The sequence below is a fragment of the Magnolia sinica genome, chromosome 1 (assembly GCF_029962835.1).
Source record: "Magnolia sinica isolate HGM2019 chromosome 1, MsV1, whole genome shotgun sequence".
NCBI classification, from domain to species: domain Eukaryota; kingdom Viridiplantae; phylum Streptophyta; class Magnoliopsida; order Magnoliales; family Magnoliaceae; genus Magnolia; species Magnolia sinica.
In genome coordinates, this window is record NC_080573.1 from 120,012,758 (window position 1) to 120,028,664 (window position 15,907).

The 15,907-nt window shown below is 41.3% G+C and overlaps 1 protein-coding gene across 1 annotated transcript in view; it reads right to left on the bottom strand.

The window, feature by feature from the left end:
• The window catches only part of LOC131255822 (protein arginine N-methyltransferase PRMT10), a 28,976-nt gene extending 25,627 nt beyond the window's left edge, over positions 1-3,349 (bottom strand). Inside the window, exons 1-3 of the mRNA XM_058256701.1 lie at positions 3,066-3,349; positions 2,580-2,772; positions 2,392-2,497 (exon numbers count right to left, since the gene is read on the bottom strand). Coding sequence (XP_058112684.1) covers positions 2,392-2,497; positions 2,580-2,772; positions 3,066-3,269 — 503 coding nt within the window. The 5' untranslated portion in view covers positions 3,270-3,349. The remainder of the gene's footprint in view (positions 1-2,391; positions 2,498-2,579; positions 2,773-3,065) is intronic.
• Between the last annotated feature and the right edge of the window lie 12,558 nt (positions 3,350-15,907).

The window sequence follows — 15,907 nt, forward strand, 5'->3', positions numbered from 1 at the left end:
GATGTGGAGGAGAACGCTGCCCAGAATTGGAGACCATGCCAAACAACAACTTGATCAAAAAGTTCCCAGATGCGTTTCTGGCCCACACGATGGAATCCTGCCCTTGCAACTCGACCTTGATGTACCTTAGGGCCTCAAGGAGTTTAGAGGATTCCTCAAACTCGGAATCTAACAAATTCCTACAACAAGGAGGCGCCCAGACTACCAAACCCCGCAAGATTGAGAAGCATTCCGCAACCGAGATGTACAGATCGATAGCAAGTCTAGCAATTGTGGGAAACATGGATTGGAGCACTTGGTCACCACACCAAGTATCCACCCAAAATCGAATACGCCACCCGTTGCCTACCGAGAAGGAAATGTCACTACAAACATGATGCTCGATAGTCGCAGCTGCCTTCCAAATAGCGAACACCCGATACAGAGAAGAAGATTCACAAACTAACCACTTTTCTGAGTTCCATACTTACCAGCCACCACATCCCCCCGCAATTTCCCCTCCTCCACCCAGAATCTCCACTCTCAATTGCCAAGCAAAGCCACATTCAGATCCCCCTATGGTTTAATGACTGCTCCACCTTCTTGAATCGGTCTGCAAACCTCTTCCCACTTTAGAAGATGGAACTTGTTCTTCTTCTTTGTCAATGAAAATCACAAGAGGGGGGAAATTGAAACTTCAAAATGTGGAGAAGAGGATAAAGAAGTAGAGGGGAATGAATGAGAGATGCAAAGGGCTGATTTTGGTGTTTTAGGTTAATACTTCTTTTTGAAAATATAAGTATGCCATTCCTAGACTCATTTGACTTGTTTGGACTCGGCCTAACAACCGAGTCACTCTTTGAATTGGGAAACCAGACCTGAGTCTGGTACAGCCTTAGTTCTCCTGACCTTGTGACTGGGCCAGGTTGACTTGGCTGAGTTTTCGAGTCAACTCACCTGGTATGCAAACTAGGATCCCAACTAATTGGGTTCAGCACACCTTCATCACAAATAACATCCCTGATTCCTGTTGATACTGGATTACCGCAAGAGCTATTGTCGGAATTAAATTTTGACACACAGCTCTTTTTCTTTATCTGATGCACCACTCAACGATGGGCTCCAAGCAACATAATTCTAGTAGGAAGACTAACTCATTTCTGCCAAAACAAAATCCTCTAAGAATACACATCTGTTTCTTGGTTAATACATACACCTATAACCATAAAAAGAGTTTTTTTGTCATAAATATCTTATCTTATATGATTCTCCATTAGGACAATCCCCATCCAACTCAAAATTCAACTATATATTCCTCATTGAAAGATTTCAAACTCTAACTCAACTCCAAACAACGTCAGTCCCCAGTCTAAACATTGACACCAAATCATAGATCCCCAAAAGAATTTACAATAAAAATGAAAAGTACAAAATATGAGGGCTTGGTTGAGGGTTCTAAAGTAATTAAGTACATTAGTATTGCATTTATATAACACGATGCGGTTATTTTCATATCTAAGAAATAATTTAAATATTTCTGCTCTTTATCATTATGCAGGAGCTATGGCTCAAAAGAAATAGACGGCTTTTAAGGATGAAGAGTCAAGTCATAGATGATTCCCGAAAAAATCAAGACAAAAATGTTTATTGGCCATCACAAGACATTTTCGCAGCTGATCTCAATAGAAACTGGAGCAACATGATATGGATCAAGCCAGAGCCCACCTGTACCAGAGTACCAGGGTCAGTTGACCTCCCCCCACAGCTAGAAAATGGAAGTTTATTTTTCATGGCATCTGTAGTAGAGCTGCAGGCACCTCTAGCGCATTTATGTGTGTGCGTGGGGATCCTAATGGATGAATGCAGGAAGACTGTTTTCGTTTTCTCAGGCCCAATCTAGCTGGGAACCATCTATTAGGCAGCAAGGTTTCCCTCCTAAGGACAATCCACAAGCAGTATCACAATCTGCAAACCATTGTAGAACGGGTTTCCTCAGACATCATCAATTGGTCTACAGGGGAGATTTTTGTGCCTAGATCTTCATTTTTTGTTTCACGGGAGGTTAGAGCCTTGGCTGCCAGGCTAAACCATTTTTTCCTTGCCCTGGCAGCTGGAGGTGCTATTTCAATTGTTACATATGAAGAACCTTTTACAAGAATAAAAACTAGCACAAATTAAAAGTGATAATAACTACCACTTTTCAACCTACTTTTAAAAGATTATACATAGACATCGATATGAAAAGATGAACAGAGGAGTTATATGCTCTTTCAAGGACGGTGAATAGTCAGAATCAACCAATCTCAATTTAAAAAAAATTACAAATTCATCTAATGCGCTAAAAGCCCAGACCATTGTAGAAGTAGCATTCTCTGAAGAAGGCACCAAAAAATAAATAAATAAACAGCTCACATTGCTCCGTCGGGTTTCAGCCAGCGGTCCCGTGCACATATCACAGAATCAAACATAGATTCCCGCAGAAGAAAATAACCCATCCACTCTGATATAATTATGTCGACTGCCACAACCAAAACCTCATACAAATTATTCGAAAATAATTAACAAAAAAAAGGAATTCAAACCCATCCACATCAACACACCTTTTTCTGGCAACGTAATGTCCTCCATTGAACCCTCAATCACCTCCACAATCCCATCCACCTGATTCGCTTTGGCAAGCTCACGAGCATGATCCGACATCTTCGTCGCCTCAACCGCATACACTTTCCGTGCACCCGCTTTCGCGCACCAGATTGCAAGAATGCCGCTTCCGGTGCCTACGTCCAGTACCGTCTTTTTCCACACGCATTCAATGAAATTGTATCAATATCAGTTTCATTTGGAGCCTATTCGGCTGCACACTACCTCGGAAGTAGTTTGAATATTTCTGATGGCCAAACCGCAATCTGAGGTATACTGTTTTCTCACCTTTTCTGCCCCCAAATCAAGATCAATGCAGGAAAACGCAAGCATTGATTTTGAAGGGAATTTGGGAGAATATTCAAACCTATTGCGATTTGGAGAATAGCCAAACGCGCCGTTTTGTGTGTAATTTTTAATAAGGAGTATGGAATTAGCGTAGTCACCTTTCCAAGGAAATGATTTTGGTTTTGGAAGATGGAGTTGTAGTAGGCGTCCATGCGGACGCGATCCGAGAGCATTTCCTTCTGGTGGTAGAGGAAGGCATAGGTGCAAAAGTAGTTGGCGAAATCCGCGCCTTTGTCGACGGGCCCACTGCCTGGAGCTCTGCTGGCCGTCTGTTCGGCGGGGCCATTGGCAAAGCTTCCCATTGGAAGGTGGTGATGGAGTTGAGAGACGGAGATGGGAGGGAAGGAGGGAAAGGGATTTGGAGTTTAGGGCTCGCTGCTTATATACACCGCGGGTGTTTTGCTTTTTCCTACGAGGGTGCGCAGTACGCTCTTGTTGCTTATGAGTTATATGATACTCGGGCAGTGAATTGAGTTTGATACGCAGGCACTCGGCTATTGTACACATGGAGTGTATTAAACCGAGTAAATTGTGCAACCATTGTCATTAATAAGTCAGATTCACATGAATGATCAATCCTAACCTTTCATTCGTGGATACTTCTTTTACTGAAATATTAGCATTGGATAGTTTTCAATTCTAACCGTCCAATGAATTTTCAACAATCCGTTGGTCCAGTAATCAAATCAGCGTAATTTCTTTTTCATGATGCATCCCAGCTGGGAACCATAATTTAGACAGTTTAATTTACTTGTACGTAATTTATAATTAATATTTTAAGCTCCTGAGTATCATCCATCATGTTCTTCTAGGGTATCCAAGTTTTTCTTAGGATACTGTGTGAATTGAGAAAATGACAACTGTAGACAAAACCTTTTACCCAGCGGTTTTTAGGAAAGAACACAAACTTAAGTTACCAACTTAGACTAGCACGTGCGGACAGCGACGTTGAGGACGAAACTACCCCTCCTTTTCACTTTCACTGCGAGGACGAGCGCTGACGCTCCTCCAACTGAGAGTTGTACGAGCGGCGTAAAAGAGATCAAAGTTACATGGCCCCACAGCTCTGTATTTATTATATCCACAACGTTCATCCATATTTCTAGATCATGTCGGAGCATTATCAAAAAAAATAAATTCATATCCAAAGATCAACTGGGCCACACCACAGAGCAGCAGAAATTTGATTTTCATCATTGAAACTTTTGTAGGGCCCACCATAACATTTATTTTCCATCCAATCTATTCATAAGGTCACAAAGACTTGGATGAAGAGGAAAAACAAATTTCATAATGATCCAAAACTTGTGTGGCCCCTAAAAGGGTTTCAACGCTAGACGTTCAAGCAGAATGGTAATGGCGTATGCAGGATATGGATATAGCTACGTTATAATCCGTAGCCATAGCAGTAACTTGGCGATCAATCCTAAATCTCGCGATTCCACCGCAAGTCACTGTCCCTATTAGCGATTAATCTCGGATCTTGTGACTCCACCCCCTAACCTATGGCTACAGATTATAACCGTAGCTATAACCGTATCCCTGTGCACTTTCTTTTTTCTTTTTTCTTTTTTTTTATTTTTTTTATTTTTTACATGGAAAATTTTATTCTACCTGCATTTTTTTCTAACACATATTTATATAAATATGTAAATATAAGCATATAAAAAAAAATTCTCTTTTTTTCATTTCTTTCTTTATTCATATAACAAGAATATTTTCTAAACAAAAATTAGTTACTTAACGTACCATATATAAATTTAGGGTTGAAAGTTGGGCGGGCTAAACCCGACCAACCTGTGACCAACCCGACATTGGGTTGGGCTTGGTCAGGATGTATCGGGTTTGGTCTTGGGGTTGGGCCATACAAACAGCAACTCGATAAAACTTGGGTTGGGCTTGGGTTGAGGTCTCGGGAATTGCTAGGAAATGCATGGAAATGACCGTGAAATGAAGGGAAATAAAAATGAAGGGAAATGACCGTAAAATGCATGGAAATGACCATGAAATGAAGGGAAATGACCGTGAAATGAAATGGAATCGCCGGGATTGACCGTGAAATACATGGAAATGACCGTGAAGTGGAGGGAAATGATCGTGAAATGCATGGAAATAATCTTCTAAATAGCATTAATTGCTAGTATTTATCATAAAAGCTAACTTTTTACGAATTTCTAAGAAGAGTTTGATGGAAGACTGAGAAAACTACAAATTTCTAGTCTTTTAATAACTACAAAAATCAAAAACTAATCAATAGTAAAAATTATAACCATTCTTAGTCTTGCTTGGATTATCAGAGAACAAAATCAAACCACCTCTTCAAGATGAGTTCTTTCGGTTGGTGTAGTACATTTCCACTAATTTACAGCCTTCCTTTTCTTCATTTTAGTATTCATGGACCAGCACAACACAAAAGTATTCATGGACCAGCACATGCAATATTAAACAGATGTGAGCGCTAGATCCCTTTTTCAAGGGCTAACCTATGGGTCAACTGCTTTGACGACTTCGTTTGGTAGAGGTTTGAAACCAAGCATCCAACCTTCGAACAATACGACCTAAAAAACCATAACACAATCAAAATATTGAACATTGATCATCGTATATATCATACACAGAATCAAAAGGTTATTTTGGGTGTTCTTGAGTGCACTCCCAAATTCACGGTTGGCAGGGCTTCTATGGTAGATGTGTAAGTGTTGGGTGGGGCGGCAGAGAAAACAGAACAACATTGTGAGGGACATATTTTCATGATTTTTCAGTTATTTGCATCTGGAGAACTTGTAGCATGGAGGAATTTCGGAAAGTAGAAATTGAGCGGGCCAAACTGGAAAATGAGCAAGACAAATTGGAAATTGAGCGGGCCAAACTGAAAATTGAGCGGGCCAAACTGGAAATTGAGCGGGCCAAACTAGAATTTTAACGGGCCAAACTGGAAATTGAACGGGCCAAACTGGAAATTGAGCGGGTCTAACTAGAATTTGAGTGGGACAAACTGAAAAATGAGCGGGCCTAACTGGAAATTGAGCGGGACAAACTGGAAATTGAGCATCATTCAAAGCATTCCTCAGAAGATCCATAAAATATTCTTTTGGGACACCTCCATAGTTTAGTAGTGAAATTAAAGTTTTATTTAGGTACGTTTTCCTTGGCTGGTTGCTAAAAAAGGAAGACAAGTAATTTGGATAAACTCTTCACATCACATTTGTAGATAACCCATAACCGTTACATACGAGCACTAAAAGCAAACAAGGTATTGTACTATTATTCACACAACCAATTCGAAGATGGAGAACCCCAACTTCTCACCCTAATAAAATTTCAAATACTCTCAACAAGGATGGAATTTATTCATAGAAGGATTGAAATTCTTCCTACAACATATGATGTATAATTCTAAGAAAAGGTTGGAAACAACACTGGCAAATGAGATGAGGAGTCTTATTAGGACATGGGAGATCGTCAATGTATATAAAATAATCCTCCACGGGTGATACTACAACCAATTTACTACACAATTAACAAAGAAGTGATCACGGATTTATCGATGAACCAATAGGGTTGGTTCATAATGGAGTATCCCAATATTATTCTGATTTTCCATCTGAAAGGATTTGAATCAGAAAAGGTTGGATGTTTGGTCCCTCCAAGACATCCAGCATCAAACTGAGAGACCACTCAGAACTGGTTTCTCAGCAATTAGGAGATATTTTTAGCATTCTGAAGGCATGCAGCCCCAAGAGGATAAGCTAGGATGTTCGCTTTATGAACATTTTCATAAAAATTGAGTAATCTGGTAGATATACCCTGGGTTGTTGGAAACTTATATTAGGCGCATCCCCTATAACTGATGAAGAATCTTGGATATACCCTGGCCCTATAAATGTGGGATCCACCTTAGGTGGTCTAAATAGTTCACATTTTGGCTTCATTGTGCATAGAATATCCCCACAATGTTCTATGTCTTCTACTACAAGTTTTACGTGTTTATATTGAATAACCATTGTTTTTTGTTATGTTTGCAGCTTTTTAGCTTTTCATTGTTTTATGTTCAATTGCCAGTAGTTACACCATCCAGGCATTGCAATGCCTGGTAATTGAAATCTCTAATACATCTAGATGCCCCCAATTCAAATGATCCTGAAGTAATCTCACATAGTTTTGTTTCTTAAAATTCTAAAGACTTACCATTTATAATTGGTAAAATTGGAGAAGTTATATTAGTGGATATTTTGAAAGTGGCTTATTTCCCAGGGTATTCATTATGTCAAAGCACCGTTCTAACGTACCTAAAAAAATGCTATGACCAGTTTGATATTTGTCATGTTTCAGGACTTGCACATTTGTATAAGGACAATGGATTTTCAATCTTTTAGAGTTTATTAACTACTCCGAAGAGCAGTTGAAGTTGGCAAAGCTAGCCCTTCTCTCCTTGTTCAGGTCTATTCATGGCTCTGAAGGTGGCATTTTCCAGTTTGTCCCGCTCAATTTCCAGTTTGACCCGCTCAATTTTGAGTTTGTCCGGCTCATTTCCATGTTTACCCACTCAATTTCCAGTTTGGCCCGCAGAAATTCTAGTTGGTCCCGCTCATTTCCATGTTTGTCCACCCAATTTTCAGTTTGTCCCGCTCAATTTCCCATTTGGCCCGCTCATTTTCCAGTTTGGCCCGCTCATTTTCCAGTTTGTCCCGCTCAATTTTCATTTTGGTCGGCTCAATTTCCAGTTTGGCCCGCTCAATTTCCAGTTTGGCCCGCTCAATTTTTAGTTTGTCTCGCTCATTTCCATGTTTGCTCGCTTAATTTCCAGTTTGTCCCGCTCATTTTCATGTTTGCCCGCTCATTTTCCAGTTTGTCCCACTCAATTTCCAGTTTATCCCATTCAATTTCCAGTTTGGCCCACTCATTTTCCATAAATTTTAATCAAGGGAGTAAGATTTGATTAACAGAGATAACCTTGGCCTCAGAATAGAGGGTTTATATGGTTCTTGTTGTCTTCTAAAGCTCTTTGACCTGTGGAAATTTACAACAGTCGGAGGTATGCATTAATTTTCTTATTTGAAACGAATAAATCATCACTAACCAGCAAAAGCAAAAGAGCATCTTACCATTTTCTTAAGTTGCAAAGCAGATCAGCCAACTGCTTTATAGTTTCATGGAGTAGAGATAATACTTTACCATAGAGCCACAACACTATTTCCGTTTGGTAACAATAGCTCTATTCACATAATCACAGGAGAAACAAAGAAATCAACATATTACGTACAAAAGGGGAAACTGTCCTAGGAGTCAAAAGTGGCATCTTTAGTTGGCATTTGTTAAAGATGGATGGCATGGTCATGAATGCCTAATAAGAGTGATCCGTTGGAATCATATGTAGGGGTTAAAGATGAACAGTCTACATCAATGGATTGGACTAGGTATCCCAAAGCAACTACGTGCACTATAACTTACATTACTCTGAAAGCAATGGAGCATCTCTCCATCTCCTCCACTTTCTCTTCTTTCTTGGCCTCAGCAGCTCCACCACCGGCACTTACAACCACAGCAAAGCCACCACCACTGAACCATTAGGCACTGAAGCAAACTTCTCCCTACATAATGATAATACAAATTAACAAGATCTCACCACCAACATCAGTCCAATTCTTTGGAAAAACTTCCCCTTCATTTAATGGCTCGTTTATTCATAATAATCGAAATACATCAAGAAAGGGGCAACGATTGTTCAATAAAAATAAAGATCTAAGAACATTTTGGTAATGAATTTGTCTTTAAAAAAAAACATTCAATTTGTCTAGAGGCTGAATTACTCTCATCAAACCAGTGTTTTCTAATTGCCATGTTTACTTAATGTCATTATTTCATTGTTGGGTGCCATGAAGAGATAGGAAGTGTAAGACCCGTGTCCTAATTCGTACCATTCCGTTGGCTTCCGCGGTCCTTCCGGTCAAATTTCGGCAACCTTCGCACCGAATTCGGTGTTTGCGCACGATCCTAAGCCAGGTCCCGCGCACCGACGTCGGCTCGATCTGAAACTTATGTCTTGACGATCGCGTCGTCGCCGTGGTTCCAACGCCGTGACTTGCGCACCGAACCGATACCCAGGTAAGAAGATGCCGATCAGCGTTTATTCCGAAGAAACACCGCGCGTTGCGGATTTCGAGGGAATCTCTACACAATTAGTCCCTCTAATTAACCATAAATGCAACCATACCTCAAAGTACTTCACCTATTCCCTCTTTTTCCAAAAGTCCACCATCTTTCCACCTCACCATTCCTCTTTTTCTCATTTTCAACCTCAACCATCCCTCTTCTCCACCAATTTCAAACTAAACCATACCCCTCATCACTTCTTTCTTACAACCATCACTCCACCCATCCCTCCACCCATTATTTCTATCTCTCCCTCTCATTCTCTAGCAAATTTTCCAAATCCCATGAGAAATTTCACTCATCCAACACTCCCTCTCAACTTCAAGTGTGGCCCACCCTCTCATCTCCAATCTCAACCATTCATCCTTCATCAATCTCCATTAAAAGTGAAGGTAAGGAGCTAAGGAGTCCAAGGGAGCAAGGAGAAGGAAGATAAGGTGGGTGTTTTTCCATTAATTTAAATTTTAAGGCCCACTTGTTGGTGGGACCCATTTGGATGTATGTGATCTAATCAAGAGGGCCCATAGTGGCGGGGTTCCTCTATCTCACCGTATATCTCCCTTTATCTCTCTCTTTCTCTCTTTGTAATGGTGTGGATCCCACCAATATGTGTTACATCTTCCCCGTCCATCTACATCAGACGGTGTGGCCTACTCTATTATAGGTGATGATCCGCACCATCCACTGTTTGGATGGGCCCAATACATCTTTATATATATATATATACACATATATGTTATATTTTATATAATACATGTATATAATATATAATATAATATGTATTTATATACATATATAATATAAGGTATATATCATATATATATATATATTTATTTATTTATATTGGTGGGCCACGTCCACGTGGGGCCCACCACAATGAAGTGATTGTGAAGTCATCCAGCGTCCAGGGACGCTGGACGTTTACAACGTAAAGTGCTAATGCTTTAAAAGAAAAGGGAAAGAGAAGAAAGGAGTGGTGGGCCACTCATGCAGGCCCCAACTTGATGTATATGTAAGATCCGAGCCGTCCATGTTGTTCCTCAACTCATTTTAGGCGTTGAGCCGAAAAATGAAGTTGATCCCATTTTCTGGCGGACCGTACCATAGGAAACAGTGTCCGTACCTTTGATTTGCTCCCTGATGCTCCTGTACATCTAAAAAAGCTCAATATTGGACTCTATGGGTTGGTATCAAGCCACAGAGACCAATGGATGGAGTGGATCGTACTGAAGCGGGCCCCACCTAGGAAAAACCGTGAAAAATCTCTTTTTCAAAAAAAAAAAAAAAAGAAAGAAGCAGCAGCGCTGCTGCCGCTGTCAGAAGGCGCAGGCGCGCTGCCTGCGGCTGCGCCAGACCGTCTGACGGACGGACGGCCTGGGCTCACGGCCCCCCAGCTGTGGTCCCACCTTGGTGCATCTCGGCCATCAACACCGTGCATTTGATGGGTCCCCATATTTCAGCCGTCCACCCCAAAATTCAACTGTATATGGAACTCCGGTGGGCCACATCATTGAAAATCATGTGAAGACATACTAAAATATATAAAATCGTTTGGCAGGGCCCACCTGAGTTTTGGATGTTGCTTAAACTTGGTCTGTACCATCATTTAGATGGGACCCACATAATGGATGGGCTGGATTGTGAATCACATCTCGGTGGGCCCCGAAACCAAAAAAAAAAAAAAAAAAATTTAAAACAGCAGCAGCAGCGCTGCTGCTGCTGCAGTGACGGGCGGCCAAGAGGCAGGGACCCACGGCTCCATCCGTGGGCCCCACCATGATGTATATTTTGTATCCACACCGTCCATTTGGTGGGCCACTATTTGACATGGACCCCTCCCCTCAAAATCAGGCCAATCCAGCGCTCGGGCGGCCCACATCACAAGAAACAGTGTGAATTGAACTCTACCATTGAAACCCTTTCTGGGTCCACAGAAGTTTCAGATCAAGCTGAAAATTGTTGTTCCCCTCCTCCCTTGCCCGTGTGACCTTATGAATAGGTTGGATTTCAAATAAATATTATGGTGGGCCCTAGGCCCATGTGGTGGAGCCATATTGATGTATTTCTGGCCGTTGGGGAGGCCCACCTTGATATATATATAAGGCCCATGAGGTTAGGCCCATTCGACGTATTGGTGGCCCGATGTCGAGGCCCACTCTGATATATATAAGGGCCATGTTACAGACCCATTGTGAAGTTTTCAAAGGCTCATGGGTTATGGCCCATTGCAATGTACATAAGGCCCACTAATGCGGCCCACCTGACTTATATAAGGCCCATATGAGATGGCCCATTTGATGTATCTGAGCACTATGGGTCGAGGCCCAATGAGATGTATATTAGTCCATTGCAATGTGTGATTTCCTATGGTTTGTGTAATGGTGCTTTATGGCGGGCTAAGCCTTGGGAACAATGTTGGTTTTACGTCCACATTGTAAGGACAATGTTGGTTAAATGTCCGCATTGTCACACTCCTTAAGGCCACGATAGGTTCATACTTATACTCTGCAAGCCGTCTAGGCCCATTTCTGTGATACGAAGAGACCTTCCATATTTGAATGTTTAGTATAGTTCCTTGTTTCATGATCATTCGTTTAATATGTTTGCATGACGTGAGGAGTGACAGTTCATATCATATGCCTTTGGGCGGACTGTTTATACTCCCTGATAGGCGGAGGTGCCCCATATAAGTGCATGGTACATACAGACTGTTGCATGCCTGATAATGTGACTCATGCACTTGCATTTGTGTGATTATAGTTACTATATGCCCTAGCGACATCAGGGCATGGCCTCCACAGATACATCGTGGATGGCAGGATTGGATACCGGAAATATTTGGTTCTAGCATACGGGCACCATAGATGTCCCTGGTGAAAATCCCTAAACCCGATGGTACCAGAGGATGACTCCAATGTCGAGACCGAGTGGATATATGAGCGCACGAGAGCCAAATACCAGGAGGCCGCGTCTCCCACGTGTCGTGGTCGGTTGGAAAGGAGTGTGGCCTTACTCGCCCGAGGGTAGGGGCAATACTAGTTTGAGTTTGACCAGCTCGCGAATGGGTCCGCTATCGACGTCTCGGGTAGTATTGGCAGACTATTGGTCGGGCGGATAGTGAGGTTTCTTACGCTCATTTGAACTGTGGCTGGGAGAGCGCAGTGCCATTTAGAGTGTATTGAACCCGGTGATTATCAAGAATGAGAACTTATTGATACATGTTGAGGATTGGCATGCTTGAGTTGCATCTTGCATCGCATGGCCGTGTTATGGCCGATAGCATTCATATCTTGCCCGCATAGCCTTGATACGGGTGATTGCATTCATGTGCTCATCATCATGATTCTGCATTACTCGACCTTGCATTTTGAGCACGTCATATTGCGCACACACTTACACCACCCTCTAAGCTTTCCATAGCTTATGCACGATTGATGCGTGCGGTGGCGTCGGACGCGATCGTGACCATAGTCTGGCCATAGTTGGAGCGTGCAGCCGAGCTTCTGGAGTTTTGTTTCTTTTGTTGCATTGTATTTTTCTTTTCTATCGCATTGTACTCAAAAGTTTTTGATCTTAGTGGATTTTGTGGTGGTGTTCTTGTGGTTATTGTTTGTGGGTTATGCTTTTGTTATGCTCATTATGAATCAGACTGATGACTTGAAATCCTCCTTGTAGTATTCCAGGATCGGAACCTGGTGAATGGGTGCCGGGATCCGAAAATGGGGTTCTACGGAGGCTGTCGGCGCCGGATTCGGCGATCGGGAATTTTGTGAGCCCGGTTTCCGAGTTCGGGGCGTGACAGGAAGCCTCCAAAGATATTTTCAAGCTACGACAGCAAAAAAAGGCTAGGATCTTCCAGCCTGGGAGATTTCAGTAAAAATGATATAACTTCAGCAAGCAACATATAAAATGCAAATAACTGAATTTTGAAAGGCATATAATTGAATTTTGAAAGGCATATAACTGAATTGCCAGCAGACTACTTTCTCATGAATACTAGCAAACATTACTAACTTTTTCCATTTCCTCATGATTTAGACAGAGCATTTGCAATTCAAGTCACACGGGTACCCAAAAGCAGACTGAGAAAATTACCATTTGGTTGTTAGGCGAAAATACCGAGTTCTTGCTTGGTCACCTCCTCCTCGTCGCTGTCGACCAGACATCCTTTGATCAGTGCAATCTCCTACACCACAATGGGTACTCGAACCCATGACCTTAGTGTTGAAACTCCTGTGAGTCTACCACTAAGCCATGAGTAGGGACCCAGAACCACTAGAAGAGGTAGTGTGGTTTATAGAGTGGAATAAAATCACTAGGAGGAACAAATATCTGCAAATTTATTTTCAAGTACACTACGACAATAGTTTTGCAATTCCAAATACCAGCTTCTAAATTGAGCAACTTGAATTGCATAAATGATTGAGTGAACACATAGCATGGGAAATAGGAATTGTAGGCATTAGTGAGCAGAAATGAGCTGAAATGAGTAAGAATGAATCAGGCATTTCATCGAACATATGGACTACAATGCATTTCATAAAACATAGCATTTGTAAATCATTTCAAATAAACAGCACAACAAGTGCTTAAGCATAGATCGCAACCCGTGATCATTATCTGGGCCCTCCGGGGCCGATAAAACGGTAACATAGGGTTCAAACTTGTCGGTGGTTTCGAAGTAGGAGTTCGACGCAGGGCGTAAGGATCACTACAATAGACGTATTCTATTAGCAATTGTGGAAAAAGGGCTTCAATAGTCTAGGTTTTTGGGTCGAGGGTCAGATCTCACCTGTTTGTGGTCCCGGTCGCGGCACGAAGTCTTCCCAAGGAAAAGGAGATCAATGTTCCTTGGTTGGATCCCACTTCTTCGAGTTTCCTCTTCTCTTCTCCTTATTTTTCCTTTTGAAATGCCCTAGGAAAACATAGAAAATTCGTGCAAGGTAGAGAGGTGTGAGAAAATGGGGTTATATATAACTCTAGTTTTGATGTAAATGAGCACTTATACTCCCATACTAACCCTATATGGGTCATTTTTGGTCAGTAAGGTCACTAGAAATGCATGGAATCGCCGGGATTGACCATGAAGGGAAGGGAAATGACCGAGAAATGCATAGAAAACGTACCTAAATAAGACTTTAACTTCACTACTAATCTTATTACAATCATTCATTCAATAACTCAGAGAAAAAACTATAAGCAATTGTTTTTCCTACAGGGACTAGCAAATCTCACAAAAGTATATTTTCTGCCATTTAATCCCATCGACAAGCCTTGTACTGTACTGATTTTTTGAAGCATGCATAGTGATTTATGTCAAATGACATGTTTTCATGATTTTTCAGTTATTTGCATCTGGAGAATTTTTAGAATGGAGGAATTTCGGAAAGTAGAAATTGAGGGGGACATGAACTAGAAATTGAGCGGGACAAACTGAAAATTGAGCTTTGCAAACTGGAAATTGAGTGGGACAAACTGGAAATTGAGCGGGACAAACTGGAAACTGAGCGTGTTGAATGAGCGTCGACCATTAAAAACTTTTTGGGGGCCCACTGTGATGTTTGTGAGAAATCCTCCCCGTCTAAGTTCATTCATAGGGTCACAAAGACCTGGATGAAGAAGAAAAACAAATTTCATAATGATCCAAATCTTCTATAACCCCTAAAAAGGTTTCAATGGTAGACGTTCAATTCCCCATTGCCTTTTACAGTGTGGTCTACTTGATAATTAGATCTATCTTATTTTTTGTCTCAAGCCTTAATATGAGCTCGTCAAATAGATGGACGGTTTGGATATAACACAGACCTCATGATAAGACCCACAAAAGGCGGTAGGGATTACAACAGCAGAAAAAAAAATGAAAGAGGAAAGAACCTATGGCTACGGTTTTCTATGGCTACGGATTATAACTGTAGCCATACCCATAGATTGGCAATCCATCACAGCTCCCGCGATTCCACTGCAAGTCGCTGTCCCAATCGGTGATCAATCGCGAATTCGGCGATTCGAATCCCGATCTATGGCTATAGATTATAACCGTAGCTATAACCGTATCCGTATCCTTTTTTTTTACATGGAGAATTTTATTCTACCTACATTTTCTCTAACACATATTTATATAAAAATGTATATATAAGCATATAAAAAAATTTATCTCTTTTTTTCATTTCTTTCTTTATTCATATAATAAGAATATCTTTTAAACCAAAATTAGTTACTTGATGTACTGTATATGATTTTAGGGCTAAAAGTTGGGCGGGCTTAACCTGACCAACCTGTGACCGACACGACATTGGGTTGGGCTTAGGTAGGATGTATCGAGTTTGGTCTTGGGGTTGGGCCATATAAACACTAACCCGATAAAACTTGGGTTGGGCTCGGGTTGAGGTCTCGGGTTGCCTGACCCAACACGAACCTGATTAATATATAAGTTCCTTATAAATTAATTATAATTGAGTGCAGATCATTTGTGTTGAAGGCAAAGGAAATTCTAATGCCTCCCCTCAAGCTAACAAGATATGCCAGATTTCCCTCTCCCAAATAAAATGCTTGATACAAAATACGACTTGTAATGGAGTAGTTGTCCTATATTTTAGCTTGTTTGTTTAGAAAAAAATGCATGGAAATGATCGTGAAGTGAAGGGAATTGACCGTGAAATGAAACAGAATCACCAGAATTGAACGTGAAATGCATGGAAATGGCCGTGAAGTGAAGGGAATTGATAGTCTCTCAAAAAGGTCATTCTCATCTTTGTTGATGATTTAACTAGCGCTCAATCCGTTGGTT